The 25082-nt window shown below is 37.8% G+C and overlaps 1 protein-coding gene across 1 annotated transcript in view; it reads left to right on the top strand.

The window, feature by feature from the left end:
- Positions 1-25082, top strand: part of LOC134048543 (transcription initiation factor TFIID subunit 4-like) — a 146609-nt gene that overhangs the window by 57987 nt on the left and 63540 nt on the right. Inside the window, exons 11-13 of the mRNA XM_062500380.1 lie at positions 4421-4551; positions 6475-6600; positions 16705-16761. Coding sequence (XP_062356364.1) covers positions 4421-4551; positions 6475-6600; positions 16705-16761 — 314 coding nt within the window. The remainder of the gene's footprint in view (positions 1-4420; positions 4552-6474; positions 6601-16704; positions 16762-25082) is intronic.

Below are 25082 nucleotides of genomic sequence, written 5' to 3'. Positions count from 1 at the left end.
TTGTGTTTTGTGATGCAATTAACTATGTTTAGTATTTTAGACTATATATGTGTATATATACACTTTTCTTTCAAGCATAGATTGTATTTCTGTTTGCACATCATTATCACTCTAGGGTATCTTGAAAAGGGAAGAGCAGCCTTTTCCTATTAACAGTGGGAAAAGTAATTAAGCAGACTAGAAGAATATATCAGGAATTTCCTATTTACAGGTAAGTGTTATTTTCCTTTGATGACAGTCAGGATTCTAGTATGCTTTTTGTAAATGAGAGTGGGTGAAATTTTATACATTTCAGTTCATGAAATTTATAAATGAGAGCAGATCTCAGGAGGAGAAGTGGCAATCAAAAGAAATATCAAAACTAAGACTTTAATATAGAAACATATGAAAATTAACATTTGCCAGCCCTGTGCATAGAGTCAGTTTCTATTTGGCATTTTTTCTGAGTAGCAGAAAGCAAAAAAGGGACAGGCTCTAAGAAATGGTATCACAACATCTTGTAGGTCAGTGGATTCAGCACAGTGGTGTGAGCAACTGTGTGAAAATATAACCAGGCCAGCATTTCCAAGTGTAGAAATTGGGAATTTTCCCACCCTTCCCCAAGTACAATCCAAGTATTTAAGGAGTGTGCCAAATCTTCATGTAGTATGCAGCTTTGGAATGCACCCTGCTTCTGACATCCCAAGCTAACAGGGTTTAACTAGTGTAATTTAGAGCAGGAAAGATGTGATGATGCTTCCACACATGATGAATCGTGTGGATGACAAGATGACTTTTAAAAAATCTTTTTGTAGTCTGGTTCCTTGATGCTAATTCATTTGGGGGGAAATTGTATTCTTTTCCCCTTATTCTGTTTTCCAAAGAATTTTAGCCTTAAGTGGTTGAATATTCCATTTGCCTTTCTTCTTTCCCTTCAGGTCACTTTTGAGTCAATTGATAAATCAGGAGCTAGATAGAGCCCCCTCTGTGTGGCTGAGTTGAGGAGGAAATGAACCCATGTTGTCCTTTTCTTTGCTCTTCTGCCTGGTTGGCTGCCAGTGAGCTCTCTGGCACAGACTGGCCAGTCTCAGGGTCTCTGTGCTCAGCTGGCATGCCTGACAAATAGGGACTGGGAAATGTGCCAGGGGATGATCTGAACTGTAGGAGAGATGTCACAGCAGTAATATAGAATATGGAAGCACATATGCAGGAGGACAAGGGCCATTGAAGCATCTAGTCTCTTGCTCAAAGCTGGATCAACATTCAGTTCAGACTGGGTTGTTTGTGGCATTAATTGGCCAAGTCTTAAAAACTTGAGAGGTGGGACAGTCTACAACTTGCTTGTGCAAAGTGTTCTATTATTTGCCTTCATGAAAGAATTCTTACCTATATCCAGTCAGAAACAGCTGTTACAGTTTATGAATTTATTTTTCGTTCTTCTTCCAGGCAACCTTAATAAAGGGTCTGGCTCCATCTACTTAATAAACTCTCCCTTAAGTCTTACTCCAAAAAAAAAACCAAAAAAAAACCCTTGTTTTTTTTCCTTATGTAGGCCATGTGCTGCAACCCCATGGCCGTCTTGACTTTTTCCTGGATTCAGGTTTCTTCAGGCTTTTCTTGTACTAGATGACCCAGAGGTGCAGGACTGTAGATGTGGGCTGAGTGAAGAGGAGTGGTTGCTTCCCTTGGTGGGTTGGTTACCACTGATTTGCTGTTTTGCTGTAGGTACAGCCCATGGGTGCCAGGGTGCAGTGCTGGAGCCTGTATAACCTGCTGTCCTCCAGGCTCTCTGTGCTTCCCATCAGTGCTGCTGAGCCCAGCCCGTGGTATTCCAGTGAGTCCAGCCCAGGCACAGGGCTTTGCACTTGTCCTTCAGGAGTTCCATGAAGTTCCACTTGTTTTGCTTGCCTTGCCACTTCCTTTCCCTCTGCACTGCTCAGGGTGCTGCCATCTGCAGACTTGGTGAGGGGGCTTTGTGTCTCACCCCCGAGGTCCCTGAGACCCCCATTTAAAAGGGTAAGTCCGAGGGCAGATTCCCGAGGGACTCTCTGGCCTCTCGGTAGTTTTCTGGACATGGGATTATTACGTTGAGTAATTTTTTTTTTTAGGAGAAGAAAGTTACTGGGATATTGCAGAGGCTGATGAAGGACAAGAATCTTAAGGCATCAAGTGTCTCAGAGAATGGTCTGTTGATTATGGATGAATTTCTGAAGAGTTAAAGGGACAAGAGAAGTCATAATGGTTGGCTTTACTTAGAATAAAATTCTTTAAGATTAGAAAGACTTTTATTGTGAAAAAAACCCAAGATGGCTACAGTTCTTGTTTTAAAAGCAGTGTGTGTGTTTTCAGGGAAGCTGGGTAGCTGTAGTTATGCTGAAATTCAAAGAACTGTAACAATTACATATTTTCACCCTTACCTAGAATAGCGCAGAATTTTCCATCTCTAAGCCTCTTTTCTGGATACTAGTTAATTAAATGTCCCTTCTTATTTAGATTTCAGACTGGGGTTTTCTGATTGATGGCTTTGCTTACATGTGTTTGCATAATAAAATGGTGCATGCTCAAATAGACCTTGATATTGCCAGTCTGACTTGGAGGAATTGCTCCTGCCCATAGGAATCGTCCTCCCAACTTCAAGGACTTCATTTGCCTGGGTGGCAGTTGCAGTGTTGGGATTTAATGTGTGTCTGCTTCCCATTACGTGTTCAGCTTTCAGCAACCTAAGCGCAGCTCCAGCTCTATTACACAGAAAAAATTGGGCACCAAGAAAGGTTTAATTTATTTTTTTCCCCGTGCTAAGGCAAAAATTACTTAAAAATCATATATGCATCTTGCTGAAATCCTTAAGGTAACATGTAAGATGGGGAGTCAGTGATTAAGTTACTTTAAGAAGCAATGACTTCAAAGAATCCCTAAAATGAACACCAGCAATAGGCAGAGTAGAGAACGGTGCTGGGGAAGCACAGTGGGGCTGTGGTCCAGGCATCACTGGAATGGACAGGGAAGGGAAAGGGACAGGGGAAGGGACAGGGGAAGGGACAGGGGAAGGGAAGGTGTGGGAAGGGAAGGGAAGGTGTGGGAAGGGAAGGGAAGGGAAGGTGTGGGAAGGGAAGGGAAGGTGTGGGAAGGGAAGGGAAGGTGTGGGAAGGGAAGGGAAGGTGTGGGAAGGGAAGGTGCTGGCTCCCCCTGGCTGTGGCCCTGCTCCGCTCCTGGTGCCACCAGCACTCACTGCTCCACGTTGTTTATCTAGATGTGGGACCATTTCTTGCTGTGGAATTCAGCCAGGGAAAGGCAGGAACGCCTGGCAAAGCAAACACTCGCTGTCGTGCAGCCGAGGTCGGCCTTTGCTTAGGGACCCTCCTCACACGAGGATTCCTCCCTCAATTTGCTCTGTAGGAAGAACTTTCTGAAAGTCACAGATTTGCTGTAGTGTTCTGCATAACCATTCATGTGTCCCAGCCAAACTGCTTTTGACAGCCTTGTGTCCGTTCAATGGAAAACTGACTCGGCAGGTGTATTCTTTTGTGGTGGGTCAACACCAATGCTCCATACAAAATACAACTGCCTGTTTTTTTTTTTTTCCTGTGTAAAATATAAATGTCTGTGTGTGCACACGGGGAGTTTTCTATCCAGAAAACTGCCCTGCTGGGACCACATTTGTGGGACTGTAGTTTAAATAAATTATATATTCATATACCTACAAATTTATATCCAATACTTAGTAATTATTTTGATAAATTTAGGAGTCTGTAAGTGTTACCCATATTCTTTTTCTCTGTAGCTTGGGTGTTTTTGAAATATATAAATGCATTAGACTGTAGACTGCTTTTGTTATAAACTCAGCACAAAGTATCAGATGTCCAAGTAACCATGAATATGTGTTGTGGGGACAGCTGGTGTTTCTAAACAACTCTTTAAAATATGACTTTATTTCTTTGCCTTTGATTAATAGTTTTTGGCTTTTTCCCCTAAAAAATTTCTATTATTGGTGCTATGCCAGTGGTGTAGGCTAAAGGATGCAACAGAATACTTTGGACTGCACCCTCACCTTCTTGACACTGACATTCATCTGCACTAATGCTTCTGAAAATAAAGGAATTGGTTTTTCTTGTGTAAAACAACTGAGGATTCAGATTGTCTCATACTCTGATATGCCTCAATTTAATGTGCCAGGCTAAATTTCAGCAAAGTTCTTAAATGCTTTCAAGTGTTGAAGGAATTCTCTGATTTCTCTTTTAATCTTGTAGAGTTGCACCCTTTTCAGGGTGTCAAGAATGTATCACCAAAGCCACCTAAATACATTGTAATGGATTTATCTATTCAGGCAAACCAAGTTGTGATGTAAAGTCCTTTAGAGCTTTGTGTTTTGGGGTTTATTTTCTACTGGGGTTAAGCTAATTCTGTTATGTTTTTTTGTTTGTTTGTTTGTTTTTTGCTTTAGCTAAAAAACTAGGAATTACTGATGTGCCAGCTGAGGTGGTTACTTTTATTTCCCATGCAACACAGAACAGATTAAGAGCAGTGCTGGAGAAAGTGACAGTGATAACCCAGCACCGGATGGAGTCGTACAAAGTAAGTGTGCCCTGAGCAGGGCTGGCAGTGCCCGGCACAGCCACGCTCTGCTTGCTGCTGCACAGCTTCCCTGGGCTGCAGGTTTGTCTGCTGGGGTGGTGGGTCTGCCTGCCAGCTCATCCTCCTCTCCGGGGGAATTTGGGTGTGGGATTGTTTGTGTCTTGCTGTGCTGAAGTGTCTGGCATGGAGCATGTGCTAAAATATTTCTGCTTGTGGATTGTGATTAAGACTTGATTCCTGATAGCTCCTTCTTTGTCCAGAGTATCCAGGAATTGGATCAAAATTGCTTTGGTGTTTAGGAATCTATAGTAACTCTTCTGGATGTGAGAAACACTAATATTCTAAAGAAGTTGCCGATATATACCTTAGCAACTAAAGAATTCAGCTGTAAATTCTTCACTGTAATTAAACACGATTTTCTGTTAAAAAAAATTTACAAGGAAAATGCTACTGATTCTTTTGTTAGTGATTGTATTCCTGAAGAAAACTGAAACAATTTTGATATCTCAATCCGGGGGGAAATTTAAATAGAGATCTACAAACCAGTTTGAAATTCAAATGAATCAAACATCTTTATTGATATATTTGAAATACCTTTTCCAGTAGAAGTAAGATGCTTGTTAGTTATTATAGTTAAACTGGTGTCAAAGGAAGAGGCCAATAACTAGTTGTGTGTTGTCTAAGCTGTGTTTAGTTTTCTTTAGCATAAATATACATTGAATAGCTCTGGTTTAGTTTGTTCCTTGGTTTTGTGGTGTACTCTTTTGTATTCCTGGAGTGGTAGTCTAGTCAAACAGCTTTGGACTATGTCTTAGCCCACCTATTTCCCAAACCTGGGGACCCCATGATCGGAGTCATGGTTGGACTAATTCTATGTGATATTTACAAAAATAATAATCTCAGGAATCTGTGACTATAATCAGCATTATTGTAATAGAAAAATGGTTTAAAAAATGAAGGCCGCTCTTCCTGATTTATGCCTACACTTAGATCTTTCAATTGCAATTGATGGATATACTCTACTATATTGGATGAAAAGTAAAATATCCTTGTTTCTTTTCAGTATTCTTTATCATCTTCAGAAGTGTTAAATCCCTCCTTCCTTCTCTCTAGGATGGTGTCTGAGAAGAAAACAGTTTGCTTAGTCCATGTTAAGCCAAAGAAGCATTTAAAACAATGTCTTAAAAAATCCTTAGGAAAAAAATAGTGTTGTCTCTGATTGAAATGTAGCATTGCCATTGTATTCTGTATTTTTCTTGGTTAATGCTATTCTTTGATTTCATAGCATGGTAGTCAGAAAGAAAAACGTTAAGTAGATAAATGGGATGAAAGTCATGTGGATAACTTACTTTGCTGACTGACATTGAGTTTTTTCCATGTGGCTCATGCCATAAACTCTCCTGGTTGCTGTGTGCTAGGAAAACTTGCATGCTCTTAGCTGTCATAAGCTTCTGTTTTAATTGGACTTAGAGGCTTATTTTCAGCTGAGTTTTTAGCTTTAATGCTTTTATAATGCTGCACCTTGGAAAAGTCTGTTGCTAGTTCAAGACTAGCACAAATACAGGAATTATAGGTTATGAGCCTGGTTATAAACTCTAGCTAGGATTATTCACTCAAAGTTAAGCATTTTAGCTGTGTGCCATCATTAAGTCAGTTGGTTTTACTTCTTTTAACTCTTTCATGGATCCGTTGCTGATAAAGCAATCCTTGTTTTTTTTTAAAGTGCTTAGATGTTAGTTAAATTATCAGATTCTCACTGCATTATTAACCATAGGCTGGCTTCATTCCCCCGAGCCTAAAAATAATCTTTTTCTTTCTATTATTAGTACAGTGGAAAGATTTTAATGTGTAACACCTACAGTCTTTAAATGCATGGTCTTGATGAAGTTCCTGTTTTTCTAAAGGCCTGCCCCTGTTTTACAGGATGATGAATGGTATGAACAAGCCACAGATGTCCGATCCCAGCTCAAGTTCTTTGAACAGTTGGAGCGTTTAGAAAAGCAAAGGAAAGATGAACAAGAGAGGGAAATTTTGCTGAAGGCTGCCAAGGTATCACTTTTTGCTGTTTTTTTACCTACTTAACAATCCGTGGCCTTCTAACAATCGTTTAATCCTGTGACATGTGTTCATAAGCACATTTTGTTTCTTACAGTAGGAGAGGTACTGTTGGTGTGACATCACACCCTGACCTTGTGAGTCAGGCTCTGCTCTGTGCTCACTCCAGACCCACCTGCCTGGGATACCTCTGTCTTTTCAACCTACAGCTCCAAATTTGATGAGTTCTTGGAAATACAGGAGGCAGTGGCTAATACTTTCACAATAATTCTGTGAAATGATTTTTACAATTGCCTTTGAAATTTAATAGATGCCAGAGGTTTCTGTGATGCTGGAGAATCACAGCCTATACTTCTGGTCTTTAAACAAATTCAGTAAATTATTTTAGTTGCTTTTTACTTCTGGTAGTTTTAGACTTTGTTTTTAAACGGTTTTGTTCATTTGTTCATCTTCATTTAAATGTGTTCCAGTCGCTTCTCTCTAACTGCAGGTTTTGATTGATTCACGCCTGGCTTCAGTTAACTGCCAGTTCTCAGGACTTGTTCCTTTGTAGCTTTAGTTCCAGAGACTGAGTGTTCATAGGTGCAATAGAACAAACTCATATCATACTGTTTCAGGAGCACATAGGTATAGATAAGTCTCCTGCTTGTAACTGTAAATTTAATCATGTATATCATATCTAACTGCAAATAATTTATCCCTTAGTTATCCCATTTTTAATTGTATTTGAATCTTCATAGAGTTATTTAGTGTATATTCTAAGAGATTATACAGAACAACTCAATGTTCAATTGTAACACAGCCTCCTGATTTTATGCCATTAATGTTCACAAATTGAAAAATTTAAAAAAAAAATCCAAACGCAAACCTTGCTTATATAGAAATCAATTTCTCAGTTAAGCTACTTTAATCTGTCCTGTTTGCACTCTTAATTTATAATTGTTCACATTATTAAATATTCCACAAATTCTTGCACAACATAGATATTCTTTAAATGTTTTGATGAAAAGGTATTGGATGTTTTCATTCTTAATTCTTATTTATTAAAAATAAAGAAATGCTTGTGTATTTATCTTTTTTTCTCCATTCAGTGACAACATCTTAGTGAATAATTTTTCTGTGTATCCTGCTGCTTGTTAGTTATGTTGGTCTGTTTTTTAACAGGCATTGAGAAAAATGCAGTGGCTTATAGTGCTCAGTTCAGAAATGTTTCCCTGACTGCACTAAGCCTTATTCAGGCTGGTCTGAGATTGGGTTAGGGAACCTCCTGGTGTTTCTTCCAACCTGAATTCCTTAGTGAATTGATATTCTCTGTTTTGGACAGGGTTTTTTTGTTGTTGTTTCAGTCTTGGATAATACAAAGTCCTATGAAGTCTAAATTCAGGAAATAAATGCACGATCATCGAGTTTGATTCCTATAAAATACAGGAAGAGCAAATTCAAGACTTCCACAACAAAGAAAAAGTAAAAGAATCCCCTAATTTATTTGAAAAGAATTGCCTTAATGAAATTACTGAATGCATACTTTGTCTTCCATAACCTGGAAACAGCTTGGAAGAAATACATAGTATACTGTAGAAATATATTATGAAGGTGAAAAATAAATGAAGGTGTTAAAAATCCAAAACCAAAGCACAGAGTAGCCATCAGCAGTTCTGATTTATCAGTGTTCATGTTCAGAGAGAGACATAGAAAACAGTGTGGATCCCTTGGAAGGTGCTTGTGCAACATTGTAATAATATAAGTGTAAATGCCAGTTTGGAACTGAGCTTGCTTTGTTTAGCTGGTGCTCCCCAGTCTGTTCTGATGGATGGGTGACCTATTACAAGGCTTACATAGGACATGGTTTGGCAAAATATGGTCAGCTTGCAATTCTTTATTCTAAATAACAGATTTTACATTATTTCCTTAGATTCTCTTGTGCTGCTCAGATGCAAAAGGACTGTAAATGAATAGTGATGTTTGTTGAGGTCTTTATTCTGAATTCCTGTGTATTAACTCATTACCCAGGATTTTGGGGTTTTTTTTTGTATTTTTTAATGCGTGTTCCTTGTTGTCTGAGGGGATCTCAGCCCTTGTGGGAAGGATGCAGTCACTGTAATGACACAGTAATGAAGTGGACACAGTTAAAATCTGTGCCAGCTGCCTGATGAAGTGATGCCCATCAGTACCCACTTCTCTCTGTCTGTGGCCTGGTGATGTTTGTGTCTGCAGAGGAGGAGATGCTTAAACTGGCCCTGGAAACTCAAATATCCACTGTGCAAAGGCACTGCTCCCCCAGTCATAGCACCTTTGTCACCTTGACTTTAAAATATAAAAAAACTTCAGGGTATAAAGTGAAATTTCTGTTTTCCTTGCTACAGATGCTTAAATCTAAAATTCATATTTATTTATAACTGCACCTCGTTAATGTGCCTTTTAGAGACAGCGTGATCTTTTATCTTGGGAGTGTTTTTTCAGGTTATTGTGCAACCATGTTTTTAAGGTTACTCAGCAGAACAATTTAAGTCAAAGTTTCAAAACTTCCTGCTGGTGGTACCTCGTCTGCTGTCTTGTATGGAAGAGCATAGAAAGGTTGAACTTGCAGAGTGAAAAGATATGTTTTAATTATTTGCACTTTGAAGCTTTGTTAACAGCCGAAGTGCAGGTTTTTACAAAGAATCAGATAGTGAAGGAAATGTTTTGGGCATTGAAGAAGATGGTGTTAAATAATCTACTTAGTAATAGGATGGTCAATGGAGAAAATAATGAAAAATGAAGGAATAGGTTGAAATCAAAGGGAGGCAGCATGAGCCTTTGGGAAGCCATGAAACTGATCTGGTAATTTAGCATTACTGTTCAGTAAGGGGTAAAAAAAAAAAAAAAGGTAAATTATGGCCAAAGAAAGTGTCAGGTTTGCAGGTTTTTCTTGTTTTGGGTGGTAGGTGGGTTTCTTTAGGAGGAGAAAAGAAAATATTTGACATGAGTGTTCTGGTTGATCTGCAACTGTAATTTCAGTTATTACAATAGATTACAAAATTAATCAAAATCTGCTTACAGATTGCAAAATTTGTAAGCACTCAGATGGGCTTGGTTTTGCTTCAGGAAATATTTTTGGGAGAAGAAGAGATCAAATCAGACGAGAAGGTAGAAGGAAAACAAAGTCAAGTTTCAAAAAAATGCAATTTTTGACATTCTAAGAAAAGTCACTGAAGTTAAAATTAGCTGTGGTGCTACATGAGTGTCTTTGAAACAAAATAGCAGTATTAGTTAACTTGTTAAATGAGAGAATTTTACAAAATCTTATGTCCCATGCCTGGGAAATAGTTGAGAAATAGAAACTTCGTATCATGAGCTGAGAATCATTGTGAGTGATGTTCTCATTCCAGTGAGCTCTTCTGGGGGAAGACAAACTTGACAGGAAAGGAAAAATCATGGTATGCTCTAGTAGCAATGCAACATACAATTTCTTTTACAATAAAAATCTGAAAATTGAAACTATTACTATGCTGTTTGAGGAGCAAGAATGACCTCCTGCATCTCAGGGATCCTGCATCATATTCCACAACACTCCAAAACAATGCACAACATTCCCGAGTATTCCACAGCATTCCAGAATGTTCCACAACATTCCCATACCGGCCTTGAACGTGCAGCCCAAAGCTTTTCTTCAATTTAGTTTCTAGTAACTATTTTTATTATAGAAGTGTTTAAAAGCATCTTGGTCCCCAAACTGTGAGATCCAGTCACCTCCTGCTGCTGGAAAAGCTCCTGTCTCGAGCCCCCAGAAAATGTGGTGTGTCAAAAGGAGGAAGCTGTGCAGGGAGGGACTGAGCTGCCTTGGTCGTCACTGATTTTGGGTTTCCTTCCTGACATGAGCATCACAGTGAGGAAGAAAAAAATAATGGCAACAGGAGGGACCATCTTGTGTATAAACACGTATGTAGAGCACAGTCTCTTTAAAGGAAATATTTGGGAGAGTCAACTCTTGGCCCTGGTTTGTTTTGCCTGTAAGAGCCAGTGGCTGTTGTTGCCAGGTGTGTGCAGAACCAGACATCCTCTCTGGGCCTTTGGGGATGGTACAGGCAGTGCTCAGGAGAGTCTTAAGGCAGCAGAAAGGTCAAAAGCCAGACTAAAATCACTTGGGGAATTTACCTTTACATTTGACATGGTGTGTCTCGTGTGGGTTTTCTAAAAAAAAAAACCAACAAACCAACAAAAAAAAAAAAAACAAATCCAAACCAAACCCAACAAAGCACTGGTCTTATTATAGTAAATCTGTGTTCTTACTGCTTTCATAGCTATTTCCAAAACCTGGAAAATGCAGGTGGTGTCTATCAAGTTGAATGAAGTTCTGCTTCTAGGCTAATAATGGGAATATTTCTGGCAGCAGAAGGAGTAGGAGTTGGTAGCTGATTTGTTGTCCTTTGTTGTTTTTATTTCTGAATTGTTTTTTGGAGAGACTGGTGACAGTAAAGAGTTACAGCTTGGAGTTCTCCCGGCTCTCAGAAAATGAATGAATGATATTTCTGTGTTATAATCTATGATAAAGTAGAACACATTAAAATTATTCTGTTCATTGATCTGCTCAAAATGGCTGAATGCCTGTGTATTTTATTATAAAATTAATGTTGAAATTTAATTTCCAATATATGCATTCAATTAGTCTATTATTTTGAGTATTACGTATTAATAGCACAAGTCTGTCCAGTTCTGGGATCTTAAATGCAGCTATCACAGCAGTAAGATGTGTTCTGTAAAAAGAAAATTGATGTAAATAAATGGGACATGGTGTTTAGAGTTGTTTGTAAAGTTAATGAGCATTTATGGATGATTGGGTGGTACTGTAGGCTGAAGGGCTTTTTTTATTGGAGAGATCCCTGAAGTTTGGTGCTGCAGATTTCCTTGCACACGTGTGCTAGGATGACTTGGAGGGGCTGCTCTCTGAGTCTGAGATGAGTTCAGCTGTCATTCCATTTAATCCCTTCCCTCTCTTCTGAGAGCAGTGGGTTCAATGCAGCCTCCTGTCTGCATGAGCACTTGGAACTCACTTCTGATGAGAGCAGAGCAAAGTGGGAATTATTGTGTTCAGATAATTTTCTGGATTTTTAGGATTTTTTTTCTGCAGTGTTAATGATTTTAATATAAATCGTTTTTCAGACCTGTGCTTTTGCATTCCACCTCACCATGGTCGTAACATTGAGCAGCGTTTTACCCTCAGCTATGATGCTTTTAACTTTCACTTTTTATTAACAAAGCTAATGTAAAAGCAAAGTGTTTCATGTTGCCAATTTAATTTCTTTAATTAAAAGTGAAAGTTATAAGCTGATACAGCCGTGGGTGAAGTTCTAATGTCATCAAGGGGAAAAAATAGGTTTAAAATTGAAACGATTGGCACAGCAGTGTACAGCACCTGCAGTTGTGACTCTCAACTTTATTTAATGAAAAGTGATGAATTTGAGGGCATTAAAGACCCCCAGTGTATATATTCATAAGGGGCAGTAGAGCTGCAAGTGCCTTAGCTGGGATCAGATGCAGCTAAATACAGGAGAGACCCTGTGAGATATTTCCCAACACAGGACTAACAAGCTGAGGCTTTAAAGTCCTTACAAACCTAAACAGAAAACTTAATTTTGTTAGCGGATCAAAAATGTAGCAACAGTGTAACTTTGATGTTAATAATCAAAGTATTGAATAATTATGATAATGAAACACATCAGAAGTACTTTTAGTCTGTCCGTCTGCATAGATGCAGAGTGTGCTCCAATATTTAAAAAAATTGGTGCATGTTTATAAGTATGGCATGGTTATAAATACCCTTAGAATTTTAAAAACACTGTTGCTTTCTAATTTAAGACAGTTCTAAGTTCTGTGAAATCTGAAATACCCTTAAAACTGCACTGTTCCATGTGTAATTAGATGTCTCTTTGTGGCCTCCTGCCTTAACACAAGCCAGAGGAAGAACTGAGGTTTGGAACATTAGGGACTTTGGTAACATGTAAATGAAGCTCCTTATTTCTGTTGTTTTGAATACACACGTTTAACATATGCTGCTTTTCATACTTTGGAAGTCCAGTATTTCCATAGACCTAATGTGATCCATGCAGTTTTCATTTTCCAGATAAAGAACTCTCTAACACAAAGCACTTTAGTTCTTCACAATTAAAATATCAGGTTGTCTGGTCTAATAAAATAGGTGGTGTTTGGGAGAAATGTTAATAAACCTGGTTTGCTAAATACATTCTCAGTAGGAGACAACATTTAGTATATTTAGAAGCATATTATCTGCTTAGGATCAGTCCTGGGTTTCTTTAAAATTACTATGGGAAGCTTGCTTGCTTCCAAAAGTGTTTATTCATCAATAGGAAAATACATTACAAAAATGCAGTCCGCTTTATTTTCCGACCTAGATGTGATGAACAGTGAGGGGAACGCAAAGGAATTGTGATAAAGTACTTGAAAGTATTTGTTTTGGTGGATTCTCTGATTAGTGGGTGTTTCCAGATCTTTAGAGGAAGGAGATGTTGGTGCATTAAAAGATTTTGGAAAAGCAGATTTTATAAAACAGGTGAAGTGCTGCATATTAAGATTTGGATGTTAGAGAGAAAGGAAGAGAACCCCAAATATGAATGAAATGGAAGAAAAAGTTCAGAATTTAAAATTTAAATCCTAGCAATTTAAAAAAGCTAGGAATGATTAGTCAGTAGCTTGACAAAAGTAAGTGCAAAATGCTAAAATAATTGCTTGGTGATGTTGACATGTAGACAAGCACTACAAGAGCTGAGCAGCAGCAAAAGCAAAATTGTGCAGACTCTTCAGAGGAAGGGAGAGATGTTCACATGTGGAATGGAGTGTGAAGAGAATCCAGTGACACTTCTAAAGCTTATTTAGGCACCTCTCTTAAGCTTGACATTTGCATTTGCTTATGTTTGCTTTAATCTGTGTTGCATGAGCATTGGTGAAGCCTTTTATAATTTACATTAGATCATAAGGTGAAGAATTAATGAAATAGTTGATGTTTGTACTTGTCCTTTAATACATTTTAGCCTCCATATGCTGATGATTTTATTTCTAAAACTTATTGGCATGGTATCCAGCACGAAAGTATTTTAGTCTTACAAATCTGCTTTTAAAATAATCTATTAAAGTTTATCTGAACAAAATAGAGTTAAATTCCCTAATTTTTTTAGCAGTAGTGATACATCCAATGTAAAATTTGAATTCTGCTTGTTTGAAACAAGAGCTAGCCTGGATTCTTTGGAAAAGCTCTTTGGCATGGATTCCAGCAACAACTAGAAAATCATTGTGTTATTCTAAATGTAGAAGTAGTTATATCTTCACCTTCAATCTGGGTTATATATTTAACTTCACTTGGTATTTTAGATCTTCATTGTTGAAACAGGATTCCTGTAGTTCAGGAGTTCAGTACCTGTTTTCACCTCTGCAATAACTTTTATTGTATATTGACTGTGACCAAGCTGGAGGCTCACACAGAGCAGATGATTTGCTTGTACATGTGGAGATTATCCTGAACTCCAGATCTACTTTTATTTGGACAGCTTCTGGGGAAGAAGGAAAAAGCCTCAGCTTTTAAATGTGCTGTTTCACTCTGTAGCACTTGCAGAGTTTTTCCTTCACTTATGGAGCCCAGGAAATTGCAATGTTACTTTGCATCTACTGCTTTAATTTTTCTTACAATGTCCCCAAACACAATCTACATCTGGTGTGATTTCCAGGATTCTATCATTTCCTTGTAGAAAGTTTGTAACAATATTCGAAGTTTTAGCTGGATTCTCTCAGGACACTCTGATTTCTCCTAAAGCTGACGTGCTTTTAACTTGTACTTTGCATTTGGCAAATTTTCAGCTTCATACAGTAGTGTAACAATACTTTGTGTTTCTGTACTGCTTTCACTGTGAGACTCACAAGGCAGCAGAAGTTCATTGTACATTTATAAATTTATCATCAAAACCCATGAAAGGGCTAAATATGCTTTTCCATACATCATACTGGAGAAACTGAGGCTCCAATGATTGAATTGTTATTGCAAAACAACAGCAAGGACCTTGTTCAGCTCGATTCTTAAATCCTGACCTGAGCCCATGTCCTAGAGAAGCAGCTCACTGACTGGGGTTTTGGTAGTTTGGTTTTTAACCTAAGAGGTGTAAATAGAATCAAGTTCTTAGTAGTTGCTGTGTTGATTAGAAACCCAGCTCTCTGGCAGACCCACATATTGCATGAAATACCTTTTTGTCCTTTAAACATTAACTAGGTCACATTATCTATGTTTTTCTTTTTGTCTGGCCACAGAAGTTGGAAGGAACCTCAGCCCGTGTTGAGGTGGGCGTTTCTTCCTTGGTTGGCACAACTGCAACACCAGAGTCTGATTTGGTCACTGCCTATCTCAGATTGCAATTTGTCATTCCTTTGCTGCAGACTCTGTCCTGTCCGAGCGCCTCTTAGGCCAGCAGACACAAAAGCACTTGTAGGTGTGGTTGGAAGGTGAAGCTGCTGTGCACAGTGGAAGAGTTAAACACATCTAAAAATCTCATTGTTGTTTAATGTCACCCTGCATTATCAACACTGTGTTTTATAGGTGTGCTATATTAGCTGAAAAAAAATAAAATGATCCCGGTTCAAAAAAACCCAACCAAATGCACAAAAACCACAAACCCACAAAGCTAACAGGAGAAAGGATGTGGAATTCTGTGCCAAATCAAGCCAAGGCACTTCCAGGTGTATCAAAAATAGTACACAACCACTGTAAGTGTAAGCCCTTAAAAACTATCTCCCTTTGGTTTTCTTAATGGATTTTTGAATTCTGACCAGAATATGGTATGAAGTTAAACACCAGGAAAAAAAAATCTGAGAATGTGTAAGTTTGCAAACTAATGTTCTTTCAAGTTTCAGGTCTGCCTTCAGCATAGCAATAAGCAGAATGACAGATAGGAGAGGGCACAGATGCTCCTTTATGAGTTGTGTAAATTATATCACTTTAAATCTCAAAGAAATACTGAAGCAGAACTACTGCATGTCTCAGGTATCAGGAACAACAGTTTTCCATGAATGCCACAAGTTTTATTGGAGCTTCTTACAACATTTTTAAGCAACATTTGCTAAATGTTGACCTATCACTCATTTATAAATGTATAATATGTGTATTATGTGCCTCTTGAGTTTTGAATTCCATCAGTCTGAGAATATAGTGAGCAGAAATAGAAATTTAATGGGTTTTAACATATGGTTATTAAATAGTCTGTCTAAAGAAATGTTATAGGTTGTTATTGCAATTAAATGATCTGCTTTTAGAGCTGTTCCTGGTTTTGATGAAAAATGCAAAAATTGTCATTTAGCAGTATTAATCCAGTTTTAAAAATGATAACATTAGTATTATTAGTAGTGTATGAATGGGTTTAACAGAGTGTATTTCTATGCTGTGCTCAGAGTAAGCTCATATGGAATAGTAACGTCTTTATTATAAAGATTTACCTTTTGGAGGGCAACTCTACAATGGCTTTCTTCACATTCTCTACTAAGAGTGAAATTCAAGCTTACTTGCAAACAGTGAATTTTAAAATGTGTGACTGTAAGGACTTAAATTTAATAATTCAGATAATGGAAAGGGTGTGACTTCTGATCTTGGATGCTTGAATTTCTTTGTATTACATAATTGAAAGCTAAACCTCTGTGGAAACTTTCACATTGACAAAAACATGGTTCGGTTGATGTTTTTTCTTGTTGTTTTTGTTTGTTTTGTTTTTGCTTTGTTGGGTTTTTTTTTGTTTTTGTTTTGTGCTGTTTTGTGGTTTTGGTATTTGTTGGTTTTTTGGTTGTTTGGTTGGTTTGAGGTTGGGTTTTTTGCTTTTTTGTCGGAATTTTTTGGTTGGTTGGTTTTTTTTAAATTAAAATCTTGACTGCATCTCTTTTACAACTGAACATTTAACAGTGTTTTGGGTGAGGCTTATGGGTTTGGAATTGCACTTCTATCAATTTAAGTGTCCCGTGTTTGATACCTTGTATCCTGCTCGTATTTATTTGCTATTTTTTAACTTACTGCAACAGATGAGGGGCTCTTAAACCATCTGTTAACCTTTTTTCCCCATTTTTTTAAACATGTAGAGTCGCTCAAGGCAAGAAGACCCAGAGCAAGCTAGACTGAAACAAAAAGCAAAGGAGGTAAGCAGAGCTAGAGATCATTACACTTGACATTTCAAGGCTTGAACATATTAATTTTTTATGCCTTGCTACTTGTATATCGTTAATAAAAATCTGACTAAAAACTTTTTAGGATGTATTTGTTGCTTTGCCTTTGATCTTAATGTTTGCAAACTAATACATTAATACATGTGAAGCCTAAGGAGATTTCATAAGAGAATATTTCCATACATTACATTTTCATTTCCATTTTAGGTAGCTGTAGCTTTTGTTGGGTTGTTGATGACAGCAGCTCTAGATTTTGGTGGAAAATATATGTCTTTGTCTTTTTGTAAAATGTTGCTTTCTTAGAAATGTGCTACTTAACAATTTTGTTCTGGTAACATTCTTTCAAGTAATGTAATTGCCAATCATTTTCTCTACCCTGTGATTCAGTGGACTGTTTACTCATTTGTCTAAATTACAGTAATCTAAAAAATATCAAATAATTTCCTATGAAGTTGTGATGTGTTACTCTAAGAGTACCTTAATTTGCTATGAGTGACTGTCCTTTGCTTAAGGCATCTCATGCCTTAGGATTGGGATGTAACTTAAATCAATTAGAAAGATTAAAATATCCATCAGTTGAAAGCAATTTCAGCAAAATGATGCCATTCTTCTTAGCCACCTTGTTTGGATATACACATAATCTGGTAATAATTATGCACTGGAAGGTAAGATATACAGGAAAATGCATATAGCAAGTTCTTTAGTATTGACCTGTTCTTCCTGTCTTGTTTCCCTCTTAGCAGTATTCTGGTGTCCCGTTAGCTACACAGATTTTATGTATATAAGAGTCAAAAAAATCCAAATACATGGATGAGTTTTATTTGTCTTCATTTCATTCTGTGGTTAAGACTTGCTGAAATGAGTTCTTGTAAACATTAGACCAAGGCCTTAGTGTTTCCAGAGTTGGATTTGTCAAGCAAGTATTGAAATGAAATGGAGTAATCAAGTTATTTGGCAGGAAAAGAAGCAGGATTTTAATTAGTACTTGGGTTTTGTATGTAGCCAGTGTATGCAAAGGAAGAATCAGATTTCTGAGAGCAATTGATGGCAGGCAGAAAGGGCTGTTGAGCTGAGAACTGAAGGTGCTGTACTGCTGGAAGTGAACAGAGCTGGGATTAAATGCATTGCTGCTGCTTCAGTCTCTGGTTTTAGTAATCAGGGTTCTAAAGCTCTAGAGACTTTCACTTAAAATATTAGAATTTAGTGAGTAAAACCATTTTCTTTTGCAAAGGGGAGTGTGGCATGGTACTGGCAAGATGTTGTTTTAATATTATATTTTTTTCTACACTTGATATGGATATATGCTGATGTCTCAAATTATATTGCCACTTCCAAAATAAAATAAAAAAAAATTATAGTATAAAAGGTTGATTAGAAAAACTGTCTTTGGCATGGCTTTGTCATTTGAAATTGAAAGTCGTGAATCAATGCTAACAAAAACGTCAAAAATTTCAAAACTTCACTGCCAGCTGGGCTACTCTTAAATGTGCTTATATGCTTACCCATAGTTCAGAGAGGAATTGTGTTTCTTCCAGGTTTTGTACAAACTGATGAATAAGATATTGTCAGGTTCAATAATAAGCTGGATTTGAAGCTGTGATTCCATGATTTCTGTGTCTCGAATATTGCCTGAAGATCTTTGTTGCACAGATATTCTTGTGGCCTGTAGTAAAGTGGTGGTTTAAAGGTAGGGTTTTAAAAAGCACAAAGAAGGCACCCAAGAAACCTGCAGTTCTTCTAGCTTGTGTTACTTGTTCAATGATATGATTGTCAGCTTGTTTTTTCATCTCAGCAAAACAGCTGATAATAGCATTATTACCTTCTGAAAATGGATAATGGTTCAGGATTTAATCAGTTAGAACGGTGACATTACTGACAGAAATCAGTACCAAAAGAAATAATTTGAAGTCTTAAAATCTTCTAAATCTTTACTTAAAAAGAAAAAACTATTCAAAACATTGAAGGAACTCTGGAAAATGCTTGGAATGCAAAGTAAAGGTACCAATACAAGGAGTAATAGGATGAAGAGGAAAGAAAGCAAGCTAGGAAAGGGTATTAGTTCCAAAACATTCTCCTTTATGGATATTTTGGAGTCTTCATTCTGTAAAACTCTGTTTTTCTTCCTAATTTAAGAAGTGTGGTGGATTGTAAAAAAGATTAGCTCAATTTCTTTCACAGAACATGTACCATTTGAAAGTATCCTCTTTGCTTCTTAGTGCCATGAAGACAATGTAAGTGGAATCCTTTGAACACATTTTAAAATTAATTTGGTTAGGTGAAGATTGTTTTTTTTTCTCTGTAACTCCATCTTGATCCATTTATTAGCCAGTCTTCAAACCACTCTGCATGTTATTTAAACTAAATTGGGATAAATCAAGTTTAAAATGTATTGAAATACTTACCCAAAGAAAGGGAAGGTACATCTACACGGGGTCTTATGCAGAGACAGACATAACAGTCAGGTTTCATTCACACCCACACCAGCACTGTTTTACTTAAGTCAGTGCAAACCCACTCTGATTTCAGTTTGGGTGACTTATTTTGCTTTGGTATTAACCTATTTCAAATGTACTCAAGTGAAAGCAGTAGCAAAATGTGCCTGTGGAGGATTATATTGCTCAAAACTCTACATTTGCTTTCACATTTCTTAGTTGGTGCAGCCTTTTTTCACTGGATGGCATATGATTGTTTCAATGGTAAACCTTTTTAATAAACTACTGAAAAATATTTTCCATTGAGACTATTTCAGGGAAAAAATGAGGCTTTTCAGCTATTACTTATTGCATTGCTTTGTAACAAATTTTGAGATGTCTGACTTGGTACAACTTAATGTAAGAAATAGCATCAGTTGTGAGAGGTGTTTTGTTTTGTTGGAAATTATATAAATTCCTGATTAGTTTTCTAATTAATGTTTTTAATTAACTTTTCAATTAATTGTTGTAATTAATACTAAGCAGGGTATTTATCAAAAGCAGTGGAATTTTCCATTTTAGCCAACACATAGTTAAGTTTTTGCAGAGAACTGCTGTTGTTAAAGTGTGATTAGAAAATCACTGAAACCAAGTTTTGCTAAACTAACCCTGATAAGCTTCAATGGACAAAGCATGACTAAAGCTTTTAAAATCAAGCTTTAGGAAATACACTGATTTATGTAGTCTGGAAGTCACAAATGTAGGTTAAAGAAATTATGAGTTCTCTAATTTCCTTAAAAAGCTTCATTAAATAGAACATAAAACAGGCCATGTAACTGATAGCAGGAATAGATCAAGATTAGGAATATCTGAGTCAACACCTAGTAATTAATGATAGAAATGGTTTAAAAGAAAGGCGGGGAGGGTAAGATCCTCCACATCCTTTCTGTCAGGAGTATTCTGCATATCAGGGTCTGTTGCCTAAAAAATGTTTTAGTTTAGAAGTCAAGTGGTTGAGCTTGATCCTGAAAGATGAACTTGGTAAAGATTTTTGTGTCATCACCAACGAAGAATAGGGCATAATAATGAAAACTTAAACCAGACACCATAAATGTGTAGGCATATATCCAGGCCCCAGATCAGGTTAGAGAACACCCAGTGCAGTTTGTTCTCAGATGTGCTCATCAGCCATGCAAGGGAAGTCTCTGACCTGTTGATGTTCATCCCACAAACCTTGGGATGCTGGGGAGGACACAAGACAGCCCTTGGTGTGCCCTCGTCAGCGGAGCTCGCCCAGCTGCCCAGGGCTGGTTAAGGTCCTTTATTGTGCATGAAGGGGCTTGGGAGCATTCCCTGGCCAGGAGCTTTGGGAGGGCTGGGTTCCTGCAGCAGCAGAGCAGACAGAGGCTTTTCCATGCTCCCTGAAGGACAGCATGTTGTGGTAGCCACTGGCCTTGGGTGCTGCATCCCCAATGTCTTCTGTGTCCTCTGGAACAAGAGCCTTGCTGGGCTGAGGTTTAGACTTTGGCCTCTATCCTTTTTTTGAGTTATATGCAGTAAAATATGTGGACTGTTAGCTGATGGAGTTCAAGAAGAAGCTATAGGATCCTTCTCTTCAAAATAATGAAACACGTGCATCCTGTGATGTATGTGTTATGTGGTTCTAACATTGCCTCAGAGGTTTTAAATCCCCCAGAAGAACTTAACTTGTAGCAGAATTACTGAAACTCCAGCATCATATAATTAGTGACTACAATAGAAAAGCAGCTTTACGCTAAATAAGTTCTTGTCACCACACTAATATTTATGTATCAACTCAGTAGGAGTGATTTCTTTTCAAATATTTGAATTATAATTCAGTTATCATAATTACTGAAAATGAAAAGCAAATGAAAAGGATTTTGGTTTTTTTTTTGGCAAGTTCATTTATTCACCTTTTCAGCAAAGCCAAAATCCTTAAAGATTATACTGCTAAAGCAGTGTCTCAGTGATGAGAGGTGTAAGTTAGTTTTCTATTTTATCATACCTGACATAAAAATACTGATTCAAAAGCAACAATCTTACCTTAAATTGGTTTCTTATAGCACAGTCCACTGAGAAATGGGGCACTTGGACCAGAATAAATTTAAATTAAATTTCCACGTAGTTCTCTAACCCATCTATCTGTCAGTAGGTGGAAAGAAGGAAAAGCTATGAATGTGCTACTTGAAGTCATGATTAAGCAGTGTTTAGGCAACACTGATTCTGCAGAACAGTTATTTCATGAATAGTTTTCTGCATCAGGTTACCAGTACTACAGCTGTGATGCAGAAGGAATGCAAGCCACTTTGCATTCTACACTTTTTGCCAGTAATTGTAGGAAGTCAGATAACAGTCACCTTTTTTTATGCTTTCCCTGTACCACCAGTCTGTTGTTTGTAGCCAGAAAAATGCTTTGAGCATTCCCGTCTGGTTTAAGCTTGTGCAACGCTGCCGTGGTTTTGGCTTCAGAGTAGAAGATTTTTCTGAAGTTACAAAGTTGTTGCAATGACCTAAAATGTTGGTACTAAACTTGCACCTCAGAGAGGAGTGGTCCTGTCTCATCAGTCAAAATACTCTCCTGGAAGTCCTTCTGCATTATCAGTTTCATTGCTTATGTTAGCTGTGGTTTTTTCCTTTTAGCTGATATTATTTTAGATGTACAGGTATATTGTGGTAACAGTCCCAAATTCTGATGACTAAAGTTGATTATAAAGATTATAATCAAGGACAAGAGAGGCATGGCATTTCATTTCCGTGTGCAAATGGTGCTGGGGAAACAAGATAATCTTTATACAGTAATAAATTTATTATATATGGATCTTGGTGTGTAAGTCATCCAGATTTCCTGTGTTTCCAAGGATGAAGTGCTGCACTGCAGTGAATTCTACAAGTCCTGAAGAATTTTGGTCAATGGCAGTCCTACCATTCAGGAGAATTTCTTGCATATCTCTCTGTAAAATCAAAGGTGATGACAATTCCACCCTCTTCTCCTGGGCTTAGAGCTGAAGCTGTGGCAAGTTGTCTGGCTGAAGTGTGGTGTCACCCTTGCTGTACAGAGAGTCAGAAACTGGATAATTGACAGAGAAATGCTGGATAGTCAGAGGAATGGCCATTATATCTTCCAGCTGACTCCAATTATTTATTCCTGCTTAGGTAAAATGCTTATTAATTAGAGCTGAGTCAAAGGCTGGGTTTTTTTCTGTCTTTTCTCTAACCCAAGCTTGACCCAAGCTTACCATATAGTCTACCAGAAATCTGAATTAAATCCAATGCTCTCCAATGTAATAATTTTCTTCTACAAAATCAAGTTGGTGGCATTCTGTAGTGATGCATTATTCCAGCATACACATACTCATGTTTAGTTAACATGAATGCTTATTTTTCATGACTGATGGAAATTGTTTGGTTTAGCACTCTTAAAGGGAAATGCTGTTTTACTGATAGTGGAGCTAAATACATAGCCATTCTTAAGTAACAAACTATTTTTGTACCACCATCTTTATAATATAAAGTAAGAACACTCCTTTATCTTTGTTTATACTTGCTACCTAGAAGACAAATTCTTAGAACTTGGTTTACACCAGTGTGAGTGCCTTGTGTGAGAAGGATCCATGTATTGCATCCCTGGATCTTTGTGAAGGTCTGTGTCAGATCTGTGGGGCTTTGTATGGGAGGTGTTTATAAGCAGGAAAAGGGAGGTTGCATAGCTTGGAGAGCAGGGGCTTGTGCAAAACAAAATGGGACAGTGAACGTGGGATTGTTCAGCCTGGAGAAGAGGAGCTTCAGGGTGACCTAACTGTGACCTTCCAGTACCTGGAGGAGCTGACAGGAAAGATGGAGAGACTATTTACAAGTGCCTGGAGCAACAGCACAAGGGAGAATGGCTTCACAGTGACAGAGAGTAGGTTCAGATTAGATATTAGTAAAAAACTCTTCCCTGGGGGGCTCTGGCACAGGGTGCCCAGAGCAGCTGTGGCTGCCCCATCCCTGGAAGTGTCCAAGGCCAGGTTGGATGGGGCTTGGAGCAGCCTGGGACAGTGGAATGTGTCTCTGCCCATTGAATGAGAGGATCTTTAAATTCTCTTCCAAGCCAAACCATTCTGGGGTTCTGTGGCTGTGACAAGAGAAAGGAACAAGAAGGCAAACTGTCTAGTCAAGCATTGTTCCTAGTTTAGCTGATGTCTCACTGAGTGTTTGAAAGGTATCCACCTTCAAATTAACCCAGCAGCAATGTAATTTCCTTAGATTTTGTATGACAAGTGTATTTGTCCTGGCGCAATCTGCTGTTTGAGGCTTTAGCAGCTGTTCATAACCAATGAAATACCATGATTTTCTTACCTCGCTACCAAAAGGGTTCCCATTTAGTGCTCTGAGAATGGGGCACATGAGACAACTAAGAGTTGTATACACCTACAAAAGTTGGCCTTTCTTTTTGTGGTTATTTCTTGTTTCCTCATGTTTCCTAACAAAATTGTAAGTAACTGTGTATTCTTTATTTTTAAGTAAAACTAGTGAGGAAGACTCATGACTGATTTTCAAAGTAGAGTTTAGTTCTGGTTTGAAATATATTTGGGTTGTGTTTAACAGTTCCAAAAGAGCTGTTACAAAGTCTGCTCTACCTAATGGATTTCATTTTTTTAAAGAAAAAAGGTGGTAGGGAAGGAGAAAGCCATCCCTCTTGTCTCCATCACCTTCCAGAGCACACACACCCTGATGAGTCCTGCCTAACACAACACAAGGTTGTTGAAATAAGTAGCCTCTCATTATACAGCCTCAGGACTACTTGAACGTGAATTTCCAGAACTTGGGTTTAGAATGGTAAAAGCTTTTTACAAAGAATTTCTGAAGCTGAAGGTGACTTAGCTTTTCTGAATTTCACCAAAATACTCCAGCAGGAACTTCCTCTTGTAAAATGAATTTTTTAAAGGTGGTGGTGGCAGTGGAATCTTCAGACATTCAGATCTCCTGTAGTTTTCCATCCATGTCTGTGAATAACCAGTGCTACTGCTTTTTTATTTTGAACAAGTGGAGGGTGGCAGCCCCCTGTTTCTAATCCCTTTTGGATGCCTGGACAACCAAGCTTAGTGGAGAGATAAGGGAGCTATTCTTTTCCATGTTTGGCATGTAAGATTTATGATAAGGGTGGTTTGAGTTTGCCTGTCCTGAGTACTGACAGTTGCATCCAGAGGTTCCAGAAGAAACAGTGAGAAATGCCTGCAATGGTAGCTCCTTTTCTGAAAGAATTTTAAATTTTATCATCTATTTAAATATATAAACACACACTCTCTCTTTGTGTATATATATGTATAAATATATATATATATATATATATATATATACACACACCAGATCAGTTTGTGCAAGGGAGAGGTCAAGACTGAATTTCAGGTTTCCTCTTGCTTCAGTAGTATTCTTTCTAAATATGGGTCTTCCTCAGGTAGAAACAACCTTGTTTAGAGCAATTTATCACACTGGCATAGTCAGGGAGGAAAAAAAAATTTTTTTGGAGCAAATTATGAATGTGGAAAAATCACATAACTGTTTTATCTGAACACTGCAACAGATTTACTTTTGTGCTAATTTGGCTGAATAATAGCTCTTTGGAATATGATTGCCTGTTTAATAAGTAGAGGGCAGCAAATGTCAGCTGTGTCAGCTTGTCAGAAACTGAGGAGCTTGCTTGGATAACAACATAAATTATTATTTAGATGATTTGGTCCCTTAGTCAAGCCTGCTCTACTCTATGGCAGCTTGAGGGGGGGAGGTCAAGGTGTATTTAGGCTCAAGCCCGGAGGGTAAATTTCCCCCATCCCCTCTGTGCCCGTTGGTTTCTTATTCCAAAACAAACCTGAATGAGGGCTT

The sequence above is a fragment of the Cinclus cinclus genome, chromosome 11 (genome assembly GCF_963662255.1).
Source record: "Cinclus cinclus chromosome 11, bCinCin1.1, whole genome shotgun sequence".
Classification (NCBI taxonomy): Eukaryota; Metazoa; Chordata; class Aves; order Passeriformes; family Cinclidae; genus Cinclus; species Cinclus cinclus.
Note: the sequence above shows the minus strand (reverse complement) of the source record. Positions and strands in the feature narration are given on the sequence as shown.